The sequence below is a fragment of the Mya arenaria genome, chromosome 8 (genome assembly GCF_026914265.1).
Source record: "Mya arenaria isolate MELC-2E11 chromosome 8, ASM2691426v1".
NCBI lineage: Eukaryota > Metazoa > Mollusca > Bivalvia > Myida > Myidae > Mya > Mya arenaria.
The window spans coordinates 17,836,027-17,857,988 of record NC_069129.1 but is presented as its reverse complement, the minus strand read 5'-3'; the positions used below and the strand labels follow the sequence as shown (position 1 = coordinate 17,857,988).

Below are 21,962 nucleotides of genomic sequence, written 5' to 3'. Positions count from 1 at the left end.
CCAGTTGGTATATAGAGCAAATAACCAATTGGCAATTTTCAAATATCCAACTGGCGAATGAAGAAAAAATACTTAAATACAACAATTCTCAATTTCTCAGGAAGATACATCTGTGTACATGCATAACAAATTTGGAAAAAACTTCTGACTGGAAAAATACACAATCCGGCTAAATAGATATTATAAAGAATGGCAATATATGTGTCTTTGTTTTTCAAGAAATACAATGTTATTTTATTCATTCGCAGAAACTGTGTCTTAACAAATTGGGAAAATACTATACATTTGGGGGGAAAATGGACACATTTTCAGGGCAAAACAGCCTTTAATTGCACCAAGAAAACTCACTGACAGTTTGTTTATTACAGACAGACGATAATGTTTATGATACATTTACTTTTTTTCTGAAACATTATAGTGCATTTCACAGAAACATGCAATCTCAGAGGTTAACTAACCAAGTTTTCAGGTTCAGTTACAGACTACAGCATATAAAACAGAACCATTCACCAGATGTCCATCATAGAAGTTCATTACACAGGCATCCAATGAAAGGGAGATAACTTCCAAGATATAAGTTTAAAGGTGCACTCTTACTCCCAAATAAGATTTACCAGAATTAATACAATTGTTTATCATACCAAAAAGGATGAATAAATGTCAAAAACCATGATTCTTATGAAGGATACCGAGTTTAGTTTGAAAGAAAAGTGAAGAAAACATGTTACTTCTACCTTATGAGACGGTAGTAGATCACAGTAAATCTTTTAGCACTCACCAATCATTTAATATTTTTGCATTTTCAGATATTAAATACACAACCTTGTTATCAGTAATTAATATTTTCTATAAATGCATTATTTAGTAAGTAGTTAACGGTTTATCACTCAAATTTTACGTTTGTTATACATGTGTATGTATTAATTTTGAATAAGAGTGTCACTTTAAGGATTTCATTTCTTCAACCCTAAAGTTGTTAGAGAGATTAAGTCCCACATACCAACGACTTTACCCTTCTTGACCGGCCGAAGTTTTATATCCATTTTGCATATTTCTTCCATCAACTTTTCCCGCGTATCCATCTCGCGGACTGGTTTTTCCTTCAGTTGCCGACGTGTTGCCTATAGAAATACAGTAAACACATAAAACTCAATAATATAACCTGTTATATATATGTTTTCGCTAATTCAGAAATAGTACACACAACAGAGGACCTCCTTGCATTATACTGACTGACCAATCAGCCCACAAGTCTTCAGTCTGTTAAGCTTAAGAAAATTTGAGAAATCAGGGCCTGGACTATTTCTTATACTATACCATACTTTATTGCTTGGAACTTAATTTTTATTTCTTCTCTTCAACAAGGAGACATCGATTTCCTTCTGTTAATCATGGAAATTTTAATTCAGAGAACAGTTTTGTTTCAAAAGGAAATTGAAAAATATTTCCAGGCACTATTTTTGTTGTAAGGCCTGATTAATGACATGGTGAAAATTATACTGTTTACAGTTTTTACTGACACTTATACAAGTATAGAAAAGCATAATTATGTATATAGGTATAATATACCCACTTAAAATAGTTGTAAGCTGTATTCTTCAAGAGTAATAAATGCTTATGATACTTTACGTTGGCAAAAAAGATCCACCAAAAAATGAAATGTTCACACAATGAACCTACAATATATGTACAGTAAAAACCCTATATGCGACCACCCCATTTTCAAGCCAACCATGCTAATGAGACCAATTTTGTTCAGATCGATCTTTTTCCTCTATAATTAGATGGTTGTAAACCCTAAAAAAAAGGCGAACTGTTTTTCAGTAATACAACCACTTAATCCAGTTTTTTTTTTTAATTAATCACATGTTAAATATGCAACCGCAGGCAATATCAAATTGAACTCAGTTCATTGAATTTTAGAAAAACTAGAACTTTAAATTACCAAGGTCAGACTAGAAAGAAAGAAAAAAATCCACATTTGATTAAAACTAATTATTTTGTAGACACAGTTTTTAGGAACAATACTAATTACTAAGTCCTAGAGTATTGTGTTTTGCCCTTCTAAACACTCAGACACTCATGCTATGAGATATAACAAAAAAGATAATCAGTCTGCCACAAATGATTATTAATCAGAACCATCATACATGTGTACCTCAGAAAGATGATGTTGCTGAAATGTGTAGCAATTCTAAGCAGCTTTTTACAACATCCAGAGAAACAGACACACAGAAAAAATGCTTATCACCACAAAAAAACATGTGCAGAATAGAGTTTAACTTTCCAATGTACACCACAAAAAATCATCACAGATTTTCACTTTCCCATGTATATGTTACTAGATTTTAAAGACACAATCTTATTTAATTACAATTAGTTTAAAACCAAGTACAAAATACAAATTATAACAACTTCAAGGCAATTATGTTAGCATCAGTTCATCTTTTTTTACTTTCAAAAAGGAGGTATCCAAAAAATTCAATGTTTTCTCCTGGAAATGTAAAACAAAATCCCACAATTTCTTGTAGCGAATGCACGGTATATTGCTGCACATGTGCACGCATGCTTCCTCACATTGCAATGCACCTATAGCAGCTCACACAAACACAAATTCTATAATCTCAAACCATCATCAGTTGTTGTTTTTTATTGCCTAATTTACAACCCTGCAGGATGTACCTTTACCTTTGTTTTAATGGAATCGGACAATTCTTATCATAACATCCTGAAAAACAGTAATGATCCTTCACTTTTCAGAAAAAATAAAAATCTGTTCCTCATGCCACAAATACCTGCTGTAATTAGGACTAGTAATCTCCCTTTGTTACACAAATGCCATAAGTATTGGTGAAGGAATGCTCAATTAATTCCTTACAGACTTTAAAGTCAGTCTCAAACATTACTCCAAATCTTGGTTTGTTAAGTTATCACTCAAACTTCAATCTATTTCTCTTTACTCCTTTTACAACAACTTTGTAAATTTAACAGAACTTATTCATTAGTTTATACCAATTTAATTTAGATTAATTGATATGAAGCACTCTGGAGTCCGTTTCCTGAGTAGAAACCAGTACTGATGTCCTTTATAAGAGGTCATGAGAAAGCTACCTATGCTACTAGATGTGGATACCTATGCTACTAGATGTGGACACCTATGCTACTAGATGTGGACACCTATGCTACTAGATGTGGACACCTATGCTACTAGATGTGGACACCTATGCTACTAGATGTGGACAACTATGCTACTAGATGTGGACACCTATGCTACTAGATGTGGACACCTATGCTACTAGATGTGGACACCTATGCTACTAGATGTGGACAACTATGCTACTAGATGTGGACAACTATGCTACTAGATGTGGACACCTATGCTACTAGATGTGGACACCTATGCTACTAGATGTGGACACCTATGCTACTAGATGTGGACAACTATGCTACTAGATGTGGACACCTATGCTACTAGATGTGGACAACTATGCTACTAGATGTGGACACCTATGCTACTAGATGTGGACACCTATGCTACTAGATGTGGACACCTATGCTACTAGATGTGGACACCTATGCTACTAGATGTGGACACCTATGCTACTAGATGTGGACACCTATGCTACTAGATGTGGACACCTATGCTACTAGATGTGGACACCTATGCTACTAGATGTGGACAACTATGCTACTAGATGTGGACACCTATGCTACTAGATGTGGACACCTATGCTACTAGATGTGGACACCTATGCTACTAGATGTGGACAACTATGCTACTAGATGTGGACACCTATGCTACTAGATGTGGACACCTATGCTACTAGATGTGGACAACTATGCTACTAGATGTGGACACCTATGCTACTAGATGTGGACACCTATGCTACTAGATGTGGACAACTATGCTACTAGATGTGGACAACTATGCTACTAGATGTGGACAACTATGCTACTAGATGTGGACACCTATGCTACTAGATGTGGACACCTATGCTACTAGATGTGGACAACTATGCTACTAGATGTGGACACCTATGCTACTAGATGTGGACACCTATGCTACTAGATGTGGACACCTATGCTACTAGATGTGGACAACTATGCTACTAGATGTGGACACCTATGCTACTAGATGTGGACACCTATGCTACTAGATGTGGACACCTATGCTACTAGATGTGGACACCTATGCTACTAGATGTGGACACCTATGCTACTAGATGTGGACAACTATGCTACTAGATGTGGACACCTATGCTACTAGATGTGGACACCTATGCTACTAGATGTGGACACCTATGCTACTAGATGTGGACAACTATGCTACTAGATGTGGACACCTATGCTACTAGATGTGGACACCTATGCTACTAGATGTGGACAACTATGCTACTAGATGTGGACAACTATGCTACTAGATGTGGACACCTATGCTACTAGATGTGGACACCTATGCTACTAGATGTGGACAACTATGCTACTAGATGTGGACAACTATGCTACTAGATGTGGACAACTATGCTACTAGATGTGGACAACTATGCTACTAGATGTGGACAACTATGCTACTAGATGTGGACAACTATGCTACTAGATGTGGACAACTATGCTACTAGATGTGGACAACTATGCTACTAGATGTGGACAACTATGCTACTAGATGTGGACAACTATGCTACTAGATGTGGACAACTATGCTACTAGATGTGGACACCTATGCTACTAGATGTGGACAACTATGCTACTAGATGTGGACACCTATGCTACTAGATGTGGACACCTATGCTACTAGATGTGGACACCTATGCTACTAGATGTGGACAACTATGCTACTAGATGTGGACACCTATGCTACTAGATGTGGACACCTATGCTACTAGATGTGGACAACTATGCTACTAGATGTGGACAACTATGCTACTAGATGTGGACACCTATGCTACTAGATGTGGACACCTATGCTACTAGATGTGGACACCTATGCTACTAGATGTGGACACCTATGCTACTAGATGCGGATACCTATGCTACTAGATGTGGACACCTATGCTACTAGATGTGGACAACTATGCTACTAGATGTGGACAACTATGCTACTAGATGTGGACACCTATGCTACTAGATGCGGACACCTATGCTACTAGATGTGGACACCTATGCTACTAGATGCGGATACCTATGCTACTAGATGTGGACACCTATGCTACTAGATGTGGACACCTATGCTACTAGATGCGGACACCTATGCTACTAGATGCGGACACCTATGCTACTAGATGTGGACACCTATGCTACTAGATGCGGACAACTATGCTACTAGATGTGGACAACTATGCTACTAGATGTGGACACCTATGCTACTAGATGTGGACACCTATGCTACTAGATGTGGACACCTATGCTACTAGATGTGGACACCTATGCTACTAGATGTGGACACCTATGCTACTAGATGTGGACACCTATGCTACTAGATGTGGACACCTATGCTACTAGATGTGGACACCTATGCTACTAGATGTGGACACCTATGCTACTAGATGTGGACACCTATGCTACTAGATGTGGACACCTATGCTACTAGATGTGGACACCTATGCTACTAGATGTGGACACCTATGCTACTAGATGTGGACACCTATGCTACTAGATGTGGACACCTATGCTACTAGATGCGGATACCTATGCTACTAGATGTGGACACCTATGCTACTAGATGTGGACAACTATGCTACTAGATGTGGACACCTATGCTATTAGATGTGGACACCTATGCTACTAGATGTGGACACCTATGCTACTAGATGTGGACACCTATGCTACTAGATGTGGACACCTATGCTTTTAGACCACTCGCACCTTGATGGGGATTGAACCCACAAACACTTTGGTGAGAGGTGGACACCTATGCTATTAGACCACTCGCACCTTGATGGGGATTGAACCCACAAACGCTTTGGTGAGAGGCAGACACCTATATCACTAGACCACTCTCACCCTAGTGGGGATCTAACTGTCAACCTTTTGAGAAGATACCACTCTCACCCTTAAAATCATACAGTACATTGTAAAAATGGAATTACATTGTTTAAGCATTCAATCACAAGCTATAAAGCTAAGGGTACTGATACCTGTGACAAACCATTTAGGTCAAATGTCAACCCAGAAAGACAACAGTTAAATTATTACAAAATGGAATACCATCTCTGAATTTGATATGCCACATATCTATAGGTGCACTTCTTCAAAGGTGCACTTCTTCAAAAGAGGTATGTATACCTCTAAATAATTATGCAGATGTGTATGAAGATACCATTGACCTAAAAATGGTACATCATAAATACATACCGGTTTGAGTGGAGGTCGGGAACGTATAAAATCAAGTATCACAGCATGCGCATCATTCTTGAGTTTCGGCGGAATGTCTCCATTCACCTGAAGGGGAACATGCAAATGAGGGGTCAATCAGGGGAGGGCAGCCAGCAAAAAATAGTCAAGTTAGTTTTGGAGTTTTCTCCCTTTTCCTATTTGAGTTCACTGCCTGAAATCTTGTCTGGTGAAAAAAAATGTCCATGTATAAAATCAACCCATGCTTTATGTAAATAAAGTGGTTTTCCAAGCATAAAATCAAACCTATATTTTATAAAAATTAATTGTTTTTTTTTTGTCTTCAGATAGGATCTAATATTGTTCCAGTTCAAGAATCAAGTCCAGACTATAATTGATACTTGAAGCTGGTTGTTTATGTTTGAAGGTTGAAAATGTGAAAAATAAAATAAATTGATCTATGTTTTGCAAATGTAATTTCTAATTCCTAAGATTGAAATCAGTATAAAACCTACAATCTCGTTAATCAACATAATTTTTGCACCCCATAATGTAATAAATTAAAAACCTGGGAATATAAATGCAAATGCAATATGTATAAAATTGAACATCAAACCAGCCAGCGTAATGATAAACAAGTGTGTCACGAATTCAATGCTGATGCTCGTCTGTTCTTATTTTGTCAGTCAAAAGGGGGCGTAACTCAATGACAACCAAAGCTAGAGTGGGGGGGCGTAACTCAATGACAATCAAAGCTAGAGTTATGCACCTTGCTACACATCTCCATATTGTCTCTGGCAACAAGTGCATGAAGTTTCTTTTGAATATCTTGAACTGGTACGGTCAAGGTTAATGTTTTTTAAGTTTCAAAAAACTGACAAGATAAAAATAAGGTAAATAATTTATTGTAATCTAGAACCTGATAAACAGGTATTTTGGCAGCTTTTTTCGTCAATTTTTCATGACTTCAAAGTGCAACTTGACTCTATCGTGCACTTTATTATAATGTAAGAAGCTGTTAAAATGTAAAAACATCCTTTTAATATTCTACCAGTAGTTAAACCACATGCTTAGGTTACAAAAGAATTCAAGCATGCCCATTAATTATAAATTTTATAATGCACATCTTATACAGATATGAAAAAGATGGGGGAGAAAGATTAAATTTTAAGACTAAATGCAAATTTTCCTCATATTGTGCACTACATGACAAGCATAAAACTCAAACAGAAAGATTCATTAAATTTCCCGTCAAGTGACGAAAATATTTAATGTTAATTTGCTTGTTTTTCGCATAATTGTTTATGAATTTTCTGTCTGATGATTTAGAGACGTACTTCTCAACAATATGCTAAAAACCACAATTTCAGTATTCACAAAACATGCTAGAGCCATTCATCTTTGACGAAAGAATATATGATAGATGGCAAAAGAAGAAGCCAAGCCATAGGATCAATCTTGCATGGGCAGACATGGTAATCTTCCTTGTTTTTTATGTTGTTTTTGTTTTTGTTTTGTGCATAAACAGAATTGCAAGGGTTGATTAAACTGGAAGATTCTGGTGCGCGTGATAGGGGTTCATGGCATCTTTGACATGTTTGCAAGAAAAAAACATTATTCATCGAAATGTTAATGAGTTTGATAATACAAAGTGATGTTTTTGATAAAGGTCTGTCTGGGGATAAGTATTTGTCTGAATTTTTTATTTAATAACTTGCCTGTTATGATCGATCATATCTTAGACATGATGTCTGCCCAAACAAGATCAATTCTATAGTTTTGTACACATATCTCTAAAAAACATATTTTTAACAGCAATTTTAAAGCTAAAATTTGTTTTTTTTTGTTCAGTGTAATAAACAAGAGTGCTGCCAAGCAAATGCAAAAGCTCCTCTGTTTTTTGTTGTTGTTATTTTAGTTGAACAAGATGCATAACTTCATAATTTTTAAAGTCATAGTAAATGATCTTGCTGTATGTTTGTCTGAAATTTTGTTGAATATCTTGATTGCTTTTTAAGCTAAGGCTAAGTTTGAGATTTTGCACTATGACAATGCTGACAACACCAACAATGCCAAGGCTATCATAGATCGGACATTTTTTCTTCGAAGACATATCTTAGAGATGATCACGGTAAAATGCGTCATGTAGGTTCGTTTCCTTTATGAAGTCATACATACAATAACAACTCACAGGAAGTTACGTTATGTTAGTATAAATACATTTCGCGTGTTATGTCAGTACATCACGTAACGTTATGTCGCGCCAAAATCCCAACACCATACAAGCTAAGAAGGAAAACCGTTGCAGAAAATGTAAGGGATTTCTTCAATCTTATTCTCATCCTTATCAGACAGACTTAATGATTATTTATAGTGTGTTGGCCATTTTTTACCGTCTAATGAAAACACTCAGATTTTAGTCTTAACTTTTAGGCTGAATCTGATAAAAGTGTATCGCTAAGCCAAGGAAATTCCTAAATAGTTATACCGTTATCCTATTGAGCTTAAATCTGCCCAGCCGAATATCTTCTAGGAGAATCTCGAAGGGGGTCAATTCAAACTCCACAGGGGGTAGATGGACCTGCTCAACCTTTTTCAACCTGACCCCGTGTCTTAGCTGTCGCATTATCTGTACCCACAGTCGCGCCTGTAATGAGGAAGAAAAACTTGTGGTTCAGGAACAAGTAGAATAATCTTTGAGATGTACTGTCTACAAGGGCATACCTAGACATACTCCAGTTCGCCCACACATACATATCAATTTTGGTCACCCCAAAACGACAAGTGCTCATATCTTATCTTGAAATCAGGAAGAAAACAATAAGCTGGTGTATATACAAGTAACATTTCACTGTTACAATTTGAAAGACTTTCACGTGTGGACACCTCTGTAAAGTGTACAAGCATTCAGCTTAAAATGCTTTAGGAAGTCCTGGGTCAATCAAAACAGCAAAATCATCAATAATCCTACTAATTTAAAAATAAATGGGCACTGACTTTATTTTCTCACAAGAATGTGTTTCTGTTCTTTGTGTATTGCCTTTCATTCAAATGATTTGGGGTTTTTTCAATAAAAATATAAAATAAAATGCAGATTCATATAAAACAAGAGATGTTTGTCAAACATTATGCCCCCTGAGCGCCAAGTTGCCAGAAATATTTGGACAATTGAATGAAATATGCATGGACTGAAATGACAGCTGATTTGTCATTGGATGCATATGAGGCAGGTCATCTACTGGTCATACCTAATCTTCATGTCAAGTTTGATGACCATAGGTCCGGGAATTGTTGAGTTATCACTCGGACAAGCTTTGGTCTTCCAACAGACCGACCGACATGTGCAAAGCAATTATATAACCCCTCTGCTTCGAAGGGGGGCATAATTAAACTAGATGTTCACTGAAAACTGATACTTCAACTCATGCATTTAGTGACATATAAATTTCTACTGTCTACTATATAAGAAAATAAAATATGGACAATCAGAAAACCTTTTTTCAGCTTACAGTCACACTGACCTTGACCTTTGACCCACTGACCTCAAAATCAATAGGGTTCATCTGCTGGTCATGACCAATAAGCCTACCTAGTATGAGGTCCCTGGGTCAAAGCGTTCTCAAGTTATTGATCGGAAACCGTTTTTCATGTTAAGGTCACACTGACCTTGACCTTTGACCCACTGACCTCAAAATCAATAGGGTTCATCTGCTGGTCATGACCAATACACCTACCAAGTATGAGGTTCCTGGGTCAAAGCGTTCTCAAGTTATTGATCGGAAACCGTTTTTCATGTAAAGGTCACACTGACCTTGACCTTTGACCCACTGACCTCAAAATCAATAGGGTTCATCTGCTGGCCATGACCAATACACCTACCAATGAGGTCCCTAGGTCAAAGCGCTCTGAAGTTATTGATCGGAAACCATTTGGTATTCCGACCGACCGACAGACAGACAGACCGACCGACCGACCGACCGACCGACCGACAGGTGCAAAACAATATACCCCACTTTTTTCAAAAGGGGGCATAAATATGGACAATCAGAAAACCTTTTTTCAGCTTACAGTCACACTGACCTTGACCTTTGACCCACTGACCTCAAAATCAATAGGGTTCATCTGCTGGTCATGACCAATAAGCCTACCTAGTATGAGGTCCCTGGGTCAAAGCGTTCTCAAGTTATTGATCGGAAACCGTTTTTCATGTTAAGGTCACACTGACCTTGACCTTTGACCTCAAAATCAATAGGGTTCATCTGCTGGTCATGACCAATACACCTACCAAGTATGAGGTTCCTGGGTCAAAGCGTTCTCAAGTTATTGATCGGAAACCGTTTTTCATGTAAAGGTCACACTGACCTTGACCTTTGACCCACTGACCTCAAAATCAATAGGGTTCATCTGCTGGTCATGACCAATAAGCCTACCTAGTATGAGGTCCCTGGGTCAAAGCGTTCTCAAGTTATTGATCGGAAACCGTTTTTCATGTAAAGGTCACACTGACCTTGACCTTTGACCCACTGACCTCAAAATCAATAGGGTTCATCTGCTGGTCATGACCAATACACCTACCAAGTATGAGGTTCCTGGGTCAAAGCGTTCTCAAGTTATTGATCGGAAACCGTTTTTCATGTAAAGGTCACACTGACCTTGACCTTTGACCCACTGACCTCAAAATCAATAGGGTTCATCTGCTGGTGATGACCAATACACATACCAAGTATGAGGTCCCTCGGTCAAAGCGTTCTCAAGTTATTGATCGGAAACCATTTGGTATTCCGACCGACCGACCGACAGACAGACCGACCGACCGACCGACCGACCGACCGACATGTGCAAAACAATATACCCCACTTTTTTCAAAAGGGGGCATAAAAATCATATATCATCAAATTTGTATCACATTCAATTATTAAATTTACTTTTATTTGATCTTACACAAGTACGATGCCATAAATCATCGTTCAAAATTAAATCCAAGGACAAGGATAAGTTACCCAATCGTTTCTCTCCAAGTCATCCACTGAGGGCTGGTCGTCGCCCGTTGATGCCAGACGCTGAAATATACAACAGAGTCGGCATGTTGTACGAAATAAAACTCACCCACTGCAATAATGTAATTATGTCATTAACACGAGGTTTGATCTAGTAATTGTTAGCCTGGTTTACAGGGAGATCACATGGTTTACTTAACTTCACATGATAAAAACATCCTAATTGCATAATGAACACCAGTGTCAAAATCCCGGTCATTAGGTTGTTGTTATTTTTATTGTACCACTTCATTAGGACACGAAAAACATGGGTTCCAAATGTCGTATGGGGGTTTGGATTTTTTTCTGCGCTACTTTTTTCTACCATCTTGTCGTTAAATGTACTCTTGGACAATTAAGTGTGTGGGGGGGGAGGGAATAGTTAATGTATTCATTATCATTTCTGCAATGTGAGTTCTGGGCATACATAACCATGCATACCTTTTTTTTTCACTGATATTCAGATTATATGTGACATGATGATATCAATCATTTCTGTATTGCTGAATTTTTGAATTTTTTTGAAACATGATCATCAATTTTAGGGAAAAACAAGAGCTGTCACAGTATGTGACGAATGCCCCCGATTGTGACATTGACCTATGAACAAGGTCAGTACATGAAAAGTTGATCTTGCCTTTGCATGTCAAATACATATGGCAAGTTATTTTAAATTGCCTCTAAACATAAAAAAATACCACCCATAGTTGACAACCGACACTGTTATGTCCTTATATATGCAGCATTCCATTGTGAATAAACACCCAAGTGTGACCTTGACCTTTGAGATAGGGACACGGGTCTGTCATGCGACACGTCGTCTTGGTAAGTGGAACACATGTGGCAAGTTATTTTAAAATCTGTCCATATAAGGGAAAGTTACAGCCCGGACACGACAACTTATACTCTATGTCCTTATATGCAGCACTCTGTTGTGAATAAACACCTAAGTGTGACCTTGACCTTAGATGTAGGGACACTGGTCTTGCACGCGACCATCATCTTGGTATGTGGAACACATGTGGCAAGTTATTTTAAAATCTGTCCATACAAGGGAAAGTTACAGCCCGGACACGACAACCTATACTCTATGTCCTTATATGCAGCACTCCATTGTGAATAAACACTTAGTGTGACCTTGACCTTAGAGGTAGGGACACGGGTCGTTCACGCGACACATTGTTTTGGTATGTGGAACACATGTGGCAAGTTATTTTAAAATCTGTCCATACATGGGAAAGTTACAGCCCGGACACGACAACCTATACTCTATGTCCTTATATGCAGCACTCCATTGTGAATAAACACTAAGTGTGACCTTGACCTTTGAGGTAGGGGCACGGGTCTTGCAAGCGACACGTCGTCTTGGCATGTGGAACACATGTGGCAAGTTATTTAAAAATCTGTCTATACAAGGGAAAGTTACAGCCCGGACACGACAACCTATACTCTATGTCCTTATATGCAGCACTCCATTGCGAATAAAGACTAAGTGTGACCTTGACCTTTGAGGAAGGGGCACGGGTCTTGCACGCGACACGTCGTCTTGGTATGTGGAACACATGTGGCAAGTTATTTTAAAATCTGTCTATACAAGGGCAAGTTACAGCCCGGACACGACAACCTATACTCTATGTCCTATATGCAGCACTCCATTGTGAATAAAGACTAAGTGTGACCTTGACCTTTGAGGTAGGGGCACGGGTCTTGCAAGCGACACGTTGTCTTGGTATGTGGAACACATGTGGCAAGTTATTTTAAAATCTGTCCATACAAGGGAAAGATACAGCCCGGACACGAGTTATTGAGCAGGACACACGGATGGACGGAAGGACGGACGGTGCGATTTTAATATGCCCACCTTCGGGGGCATAATAAAACACTGGCAAAATAAAGACAATCCACTGTATATACTTATGTAACATCAAGGGAGCTTGGGCTGAATACATGTGTAGGTCAATTCTTTGATAACAATGACTCATTTACATGAATACCATTAATATTTTAAAGATCAATTTTTTTCTAAGTGAACATATGCTGATTTTTTTCCAAATTGAGACTAACTTTGGACATTAATTCCCGTTATACTAGCATTCATTCACACATCTGTTATGGGTATCTTTCCTACCTCATGTCCACGCGCAATGTTGTCAAGGAAGGTAGACAACTCCGAAGATTCGGTAGCAAGGGCACGACACACTGCCCGGTAGTGCATCTGGGCATTCTGCTGGCTGGACAGGCGACGTACACACATCTGAAAAGAGGATAAAAAAAAATTGATTTACATTGTAAGTGCAAGATAAAAAAAAAAAACCAAAATGTTTCTATGTTCACAAATGTGCATCTAGAAGGAACAAATCATTGTTCCGCAGGTGGTAACTTTATCATTATGCTATATATAAAGTTAGCTTAACAGTTGACTGTATAATGCTGATATATATGGAATATCTGCATAAGCTAAGATACACAAGAAATGAGTCGATAGGCTGTGTTTGTTACATAAGCAAGAGCCATTATTTTCTCCATTCTCCATAAATGTGTAGTGGGAAATGAAATTCTAGGTGCACATCTTCATAACCTATATAATATTCCGCCAAAGTTTGTTGACTGAGAGAAACAGTTCTGGAATTTTTACCATAATGCCACTTGTTGCTTATTCAAGGGCCATAATTCTGGTGCAGCGGTAAACAAAACCGGAGGTACACAACATCACCCCGTTAACTTTCCATTAAACTTTCATGAATCAAGGTTATATAAAGTGTATAGAGTTTTGTGCAACACAAGTTCACATAATAATTACGGAATCATGGACTCACGGACAGACGCTCCAACATTTCTTCAGAATGTGTTTTTTTCTTCTTTAAAAGTAGCCCCTAAAACATGTGTTTTTTTTAATAGAAAAAAAAATCCAAATAAACTCATAAATACTAACCCAAAAAGGAAACACCCCCTAAATAACACTAGGTTGGCCCGCACACTGACCTGAGGGATGTACAGACAGACAAGGGCAAATCTTATAATACACCCCTCATTTTTGTGGGGGCATAAATAATACAGGTCATATCAAAAGTTCCAAATTGCCCCCTGTAATTGTTGATAAAATTAAACATAAGAGAGGAAGGGAAAACATTTACACAATTAATGATACCCATCTAAATCTGATCAAAAGCATGGTCTATAAAATTATGTTCTATACACTGGGACCCAATGACACGTTTTAATAATGATGGCAATGATATTTTTAAACCGTCATGAAATTTATTATTTTTAATTTTATTTTAATATGTTCTTTTATGAAGCCACACCAAACAGCAATTAACTGGCAACTATGTACTTATATTTTGAGATGAATTTGGTAAAATCAGGCATCAAATTACACAATATTCAATAGCACTTACTATCACAAACAGAGCTTTTTCTGTCACACTTTTTATAAATTATTTACAATATAGCTTGTACTTTTATTTTTGATGATATTTTATTATTGACGTAAGCATTTTGTTCACACACATTCGAAATAAAAAAAAATCAGACCTTATAAAACATGAATGAGACACTTTAAAGTGATATGATAAGGTCATTTTTTAAAATATTTAAATTTATTTTAACCTTATATGATTATTTTTTGATAAGGTGTTATGACATATGTTGAAGATATTTGAAGATGCATGGAATTTGGTACAAACCTATATCTTAAGTAAACAATTAAGTGAAAAAGTCAAATACAGGTTTTATCAAGCGCCCAAGTTTTAGTGCAAACAAGATCCGTGAACAGCCCTCGAGGACACCATAAATATGCTCAAGTGTGTACAAAATATACCCGTATCTTGTAGTACCTGTTTAAACGACTCTTAAGGTAATCAGACCAAATTACATATCAAGCAAATAAATAGTCTAATGCGAACTTGTTTTTTTTTTTAGAAACAGGAACCTTAATATTGAGAATGTCCTTTCCAGTATATTTAGTACTCTTGAAATTGAGATTTATAGACATATCACTTGGAAGGGATTTTATGGGTTGAGTGGGCACAATTTACCTCCTGATTATGTTTTTTGAACAAGCATGTTTTGTTATGTTCATAGAGAAAAAATATCCTCAAATACACCCCCCCCCCCCCAATAAAATTAAATCCTGGGACTTCCTTGCAAGTTAAATGAAAGTAAATCCTGGGACTTCCTTGCAAGTTAAATGAAAGTAAGTATTAGCTGCCATATAGTAAGGAAATTAATACTTCAACTTCCCCAAAATCAAAATGTCATTCAAACAACGGCTTTAACTCAAGCAACATTTACAATGCGTATGATGTATAAAGTAAGCAACTGTAACAGTATCTTCCACTTAAAATCCAAGGACAGTTACTCCTGATTCCGAAATAAGTTTCGACTCAAAGGAAGGGGCAAATTTCAAAGGTAATATGTCCGTCTGATTCACCCCTGGATTACTAATGGAAATAATGCAAATGTGGGATTATTATTTGTACAAGATGATTCAATGTAGTTGTAAATGTATAAAAATACTTTTTACATCACATAATTGTCAGAATATGTGTAATGAATGTAAACAATACAATGGTTTAACATACTTTGCACACAACAAAGTAAAGTATTATTTATTCCTAAAAATCCTCGCCTGTTGATTTTTATTCGGAATGTTACGGGAATACAACATTTCTTTTGTTCGGCCTTATAAAATTTGCACTACTATCTTCATTTGTAGTCTGAAAACTTAACAGACAACTGACTCCTACTGTCCTTCAAGTGAACTTAATAAATTAGAGGTGTTGAAGAAAAACCAGTCAACAAATTCAAAAACCAGTCAACAATTTAGAATGATTTACAGATAGGAGATGAAATATGAGTAATTAATTATAAACCCTAAAAGTACCCTCCATTCAAATATGTTTAAACTATCAAAATGGTGCGTTCATTAAGATGCGTTTTGAGAAGATCCTTGTTGGGTATTGACAGTATCAACAATGACATCTTTTTAAGTCAGGTTTCATGCACTTTTCACTTTTTTTATGTTCTATGTGAATACGAAAAGCTGAAATCTTGGGTCGGAATTTCATGAGGAAAAGACATATGGTTTACACAGAAAAGTCATGATATTAAAGAAATAGACTTTCAATTTTTAGCAAACTTGAAAAGAAAAAAAGAAAAGCATAATATTGTACTTTTTTATGAAATCCTTTGTAATTTACATAGCAGGTTAATTGTCAGCTAGTTATAAGATGGTCTGGGTGCGCTATCTTCATAAAGCCTTTTCACAGTCTTAACAGTTTTCGAAAAGATGAAGTTTTCTATGAAAAGATTGTGCTTATAAATGAATTAACAGGAAAACGAAAATACACAGTTTCTTTGAAAGAGTCAGCTCTTTGTCAAAAATAAGAAGCCATTTTCAACCAAAAAAACACAGCTTTTCAGGGAAAAGCTCAGCATTCAATAAAGAAATCGCAGCTTTAAAAAAAAAAAACATTCATCTTTTGCAAATTGTAGTAAGGCACGGCTTTTAAAATGAAGGTTTCAAAAAGCACAGGATGTACAAAGAAAAAGCTGCGTTTATATTTAGCAGAGGATTTAAGGAGACATTTGCCCCAACAACTTACAAAGTAAATATGTATTCACTTTACCATTTAGTTTTGCTAAGCAAAAAAAAAGACCATCAATTTAAATGAACTTGACGTCTTTCAAGGACACTGAGCAATAAAGTAATTCTGAAATTTTCATTTTTTTGTTGCAGTATGATTCAAATTTAAGTTACAACTCGTTGCAAATACTTCGTAGGAAATGATGCATGGCATGGATTTGCTTCATCAAAACTATCGAAGTATTTTCCCACCATTTATACAGCTATTTAAATGTTGTATTGCTTATGCATGCGCATGATGTGCAAAATTATTAGTATAATTACATATGCCCAATCTCCCGACAATATGATTAAAATTGTTACATGCATACTGTAATATATCCCATCGTCGGATACCCCCCCCCCCCCCCCCCCCCGGATACAAACTATGCTATGCTTCGTTGTGTTTCGTGGGCAATTTGGCTAGGAAAATCTCGTAATCATGAATAATTAATGAGGCAGTTTTATTGGTTCCGCAAAGTACCAGATGCTTTACAGTTGAAAAATATTCCAGCGATTGCCGGATTTGAACAGATTCCACCTTCTCAGTTCAATTATATTTGGCAGCAGTCAAGACCACACGGCCATGGAGGCTACTGGCACTGTAATATGTTATTGATCAATATTTGAGTGAAACATGTAAATCATTGGAAGGAGAGTTGTCTCTCCTGACTCATGTATTAATTATAATTCATTAAAACAAGATTTTTTCAGTCAATTGTCCCAGGGTATGTATGAAGTGTCACGGAAAAAAGTACCGTGGCTGCTGACACTGAATATAACCCACACATAAAACTATATTCAATGTTGTTAATAAACATATGTAGATATATCACTTGCATTTGACTAATATAATTTTTTTGCATTTTTTGTTAATTTATTATTTGTCCTCATTCTTTATGATTTGCCATAGATCATTGTGAAATATTCAGTGTTTTTTCCACATTTTTGTGAATGGTACAGGCCTTACGATAATTGTGAAAGCGGCAAGAAAGGCTTAAAATTTTGAATTTACCAAAGTATTTATTTCAATAAAAAACAAAACAAAGCAAAGTCCTCTTGGAGACCCTGGATTATAATGGAAGAATTTTGAGAGAATTAGACAGCATTTAAACTTATCTGTACCGATTTTACTTATAAAGTGTTAAAAACAAAAGGTTTGTGAACTTTGAGTCGATTTTTTTTGGGGGAAAAAATATACTTTTAGGGATTTTGAAAGGAGCCCAATTTCAGTACCATTTTTAGTTCTGAAAAATAAAAACAAAAAATAAAAACGAAAAATGTTGTAAAAAGTGTAATTTCTATACGTACATTGGTACATATTTTTAAATAAACGGTTGATGACACCTGTTTCTGTCCCCATAAAAACTGAGCTGACTTTTACATCAAAATTAATAAATCAATGTTTAAAATGCAATGCAATAACTGGATATGTTTTGCTTGATATATTAAAATTTAAATTCATGAAATGTCACACTCCACGATATAATACAATGATACTACCGGTATATCAAATAAAGAATAATACAATGACTCACAGGAAACATTTGTTATCAGAAAACAGTTTATCACCATTTTATGTAACTTTTAATGTGTTTGTTTACTGGCTATGTAATACAAAAAAAACACAAACAGACAAAAAATTGTTTACAAACGTTTGTTCACAATTTTAAAGCTAAATGAGTCTGAAGGAGTGCTTGAATGTCTTGTTTATTATTAATGCAGAAATTAGCGTTGCAATTTGCACAATATTTGTACTTTACACTGGTGGATTTAGAGGGTAAGGGAGTGCATACTGAACCCCACATCACACTGAACCCATTCTCATTTTCACTGAAGCCATTCTTGTTTTCAGGTTCCAGGGGTGGGGGGTTATTGCCAAAGTGACTTGGCACCCCCTTATATAAACCCTGTTTAAACCATAGATGGCAGTATCAGTCTCAGATGATGAATTTTTTTTTGGATATAATTATTTATATATATCACGCCTCCAACATCAATGACACATCGCCATTGGTCTAGGACTGGTCATGCAGCGACCTCATATTTTTACATATTCGGTCACTTAATCTTCATATCGTACCAGAATTGAATCCATTTTCTGATTCAGTTCAATAAATGAAAATTTTACCAGAAAGCGTTGGCATCTTGATCAATGTAAACAAGTTGTCGACATGATATACATGTTAATGGGTGAGTAAAGGTGACCCGATATGGGATATACGAGGTGCAAAAAAACATATTTGGGTTCAAGCTTCTCTCTCACCCGATATGGTTTCCTTTGCCCCATTTATATCCCATATCAACTTGCCTACTAACCCTGCAATATTTTCACCATCTCTGACTGATACTACAGCCTACCATGGTTTAAACCATATATTAAACAAAATTAAACTTCTTCTAGCAGGCTTCAAATCCACTGTCATCGAAAAAATGCTGAATGGTCACTTAATTCTCAGGCAAATTCTGCCTGGTATGGTTCGCTTTACAGCCAACAAAGATAAAAGAAGCCAGAATCTATCTAAGTATTGATCTCTGATAGTTGAATTGCCTGCGTAATGTCACTAAACATCTTTTTTGTACAATTATAGAAAATCAATCTAATACTGGCTCTTGGAAGAATTACCAGAAAAACAAAGAGTTCAGCAAAATAGAAAAAAACAGCCAATGCTGCATCTGTGAAAATACTTTGTTCAAGTTATGCATTTCTACAGTTAATGGTGGCCAAATTATTCCATGAGAACTGTTTGATATGAAACACAACATTGGTTCCAGTTCAAAAGCAACTATACAGCAGTTTAACGTACACATACTGTACAGACTAATTAGTGCATTTGGCAGGATAGAACCCACAACCTCTCACACCACAGTCAGGGTCACTCTACTGTAAAACCCATGACCTCTTACACCACAGTCAGGGACACTCTACTGTAGGACCCATGACCTCTTACACCACAGTCAGGGACACTCTACCGTAGAACCCATGACCTCTCACACCACAGTCAGGGACACTCTACAGTATAACCCATGACCTCTTACACCACAGTCAGGGTCACTCTACTGTAGAACCCACGACCTCTCACACCACAGTCAGGGACACTCTACTGTAGGACCCATGACCTCTCACACCACAGTCAGGGTCACTCTACTGTAGAACCCATGACCTCTTACACCACAGTCAGGGACACTCTACTGTAGAACCCATGACCTCTCATACCACAGTCAGGGACACTCTACAGTATAACCCATGACCTCTCACACCACAGTCAGGGACACTCTACCGTAGAACCCATGAACCTCTAACACCACAGTCAGGGACACTCTACAGTATAACCCATGACCTCTCACACCACAATCAGGGACACTCTACAGTAGAACCCATGACCTCTCACACCACATTCAGGGACACTTTACCGTAGAACCCATGACCTCTCACACCACAGTCAGGGACACTCTACCATAGAACCTATGACCTCTCACACCACAGTCAGGGACATTCTACCGTAGGACCCATGACCTCTCACACCACAGTCAGGGACACTCTACCGTAGAACCCATGACCTCTCACACCACAGTCAGGGACACTCTACAGGAGAACCCATGACCTCTCACACCACAGTCAGGGACACTCTACTGTAGAACCCATGACCTCTCACACCACAGTCAGGGACACTCTACAGTAGAACCCATGACCTCTCACACCACATTCAGGGTCACTCTACTGTAGAACCCATAACCTCTCATACCACAGTCAGGGACACTCTACTGTAGAACCCATGACCTCTCACACCACAGTCAGGGACACTCTACCGTAGGACCAATGACCTCTCACACCACAGTCAGGGACAATCTACCGTAGGACCCATGACCTCTCACACCACAGTCAGGGACATTCTACTGTATAACCCACGACCACTCATACCACAGTCAGGGACATTCTACCGTAGAACCCATGACCTCTCACACCACAGTCAGGAACACTCTACTGTAGATACCATGACCTCTCACACCACAGTCAGGGACACACTACCATAGAACCTATGACCTCTCACACCACAGTCAGGGACATTTTACCTTAGGACCCATGACCTTTTACACCACAGTCAGGGACACTCTACTGTATAACCCACGACCTCTCACACCACAGTCAGAGACACTCTACCATAGAACCCACAACCTCTCATACCACAGTCAGGGACACTCTACTGTAGAACCCATGACCTCTCATACCACAGTCAGGGACACTCTACAGTAGAACCCACAACCTCTCACACCACAGTCAGGGACACTCTACTGTAGAACCCATGACCTCTCATACCACAGTCAGGGACACTCTACCATAGAACCCACAACCTCTCACACCACAGTCAGGGACACTCTACAGTAGAACCCAAGACCTATCACACCAAAGTCAGGGACACTCTACTGTAGAACCCATGACCTCTCACACCACAGTCAGGGACATTCTACTGTAGGACCCATGACCTCTCACACCACAGTCAGGCTCACTTTACTGTAGAACCTCTCACACCACAGTCAGGGACACTCTACTGTAGGACCCACGACCTCTCACACCACATTCAGGGACACTCTTTTGTAGAACCCACGACCTCTCACACCACAGTCAGGGACACTCTACAGTAGAACCCATGACCTCTCACACCACAGTCAGGGACACTCTACTGTAGGACCCATGACCTCTCACACCACAATTAAGGACACTCTATTATATAACCCACGACCTTTCACACCAAAGTCAGGGACACTCTTCTGTAGAACCCATGACCTCTCACACCACAGTCAGGGTCACTCTATTGTAGAACCCAAGACCTCTCACACCACAGTCAGGGACACTCTAATGTAGAACCCATGACCTCTCACACCACATTGTCTTCTGTTCAAATATTTTGAATATTTTTTCAACATTTAGCAGGTTTATTTTGAAAGTGTTCAAATAATGGTGAAGAAAC

At 37.8% G+C, this 21,962-nt stretch overlaps 1 protein-coding gene across 3 annotated transcripts in view; it reads right to left on the bottom strand.

Annotated features, from left to right (window-relative positions):
• Window positions 1-21,962, bottom strand: part of LOC128243175 (uncharacterized) — a 60,903-nt gene that overhangs the window by 17,332 nt on the left and 21,609 nt on the right. For 2 of the 3 annotated variants that reach the window (XM_052960769.1, XM_052960770.1), the window contains exons 4-8: window positions 13,495-13,620; window positions 11,331-11,390; window positions 8,819-8,977; window positions 6,352-6,438; window positions 1,001-1,121 (exon numbers count right to left, since the gene is read on the bottom strand). In XM_052960769.1, the coding sequence (XP_052816729.1) occupies window positions 1,001-1,121; window positions 6,352-6,438; window positions 8,819-8,977; window positions 11,331-11,390; window positions 13,495-13,620 (553 nt within the window). The remainder of the gene's footprint in view (window positions 1-1,000; window positions 1,122-6,351; window positions 6,439-8,818; window positions 8,978-11,330; window positions 11,391-13,494; window positions 13,621-21,962) is intronic. The other variant, XM_052960771.1, reaches the window with a different exon arrangement.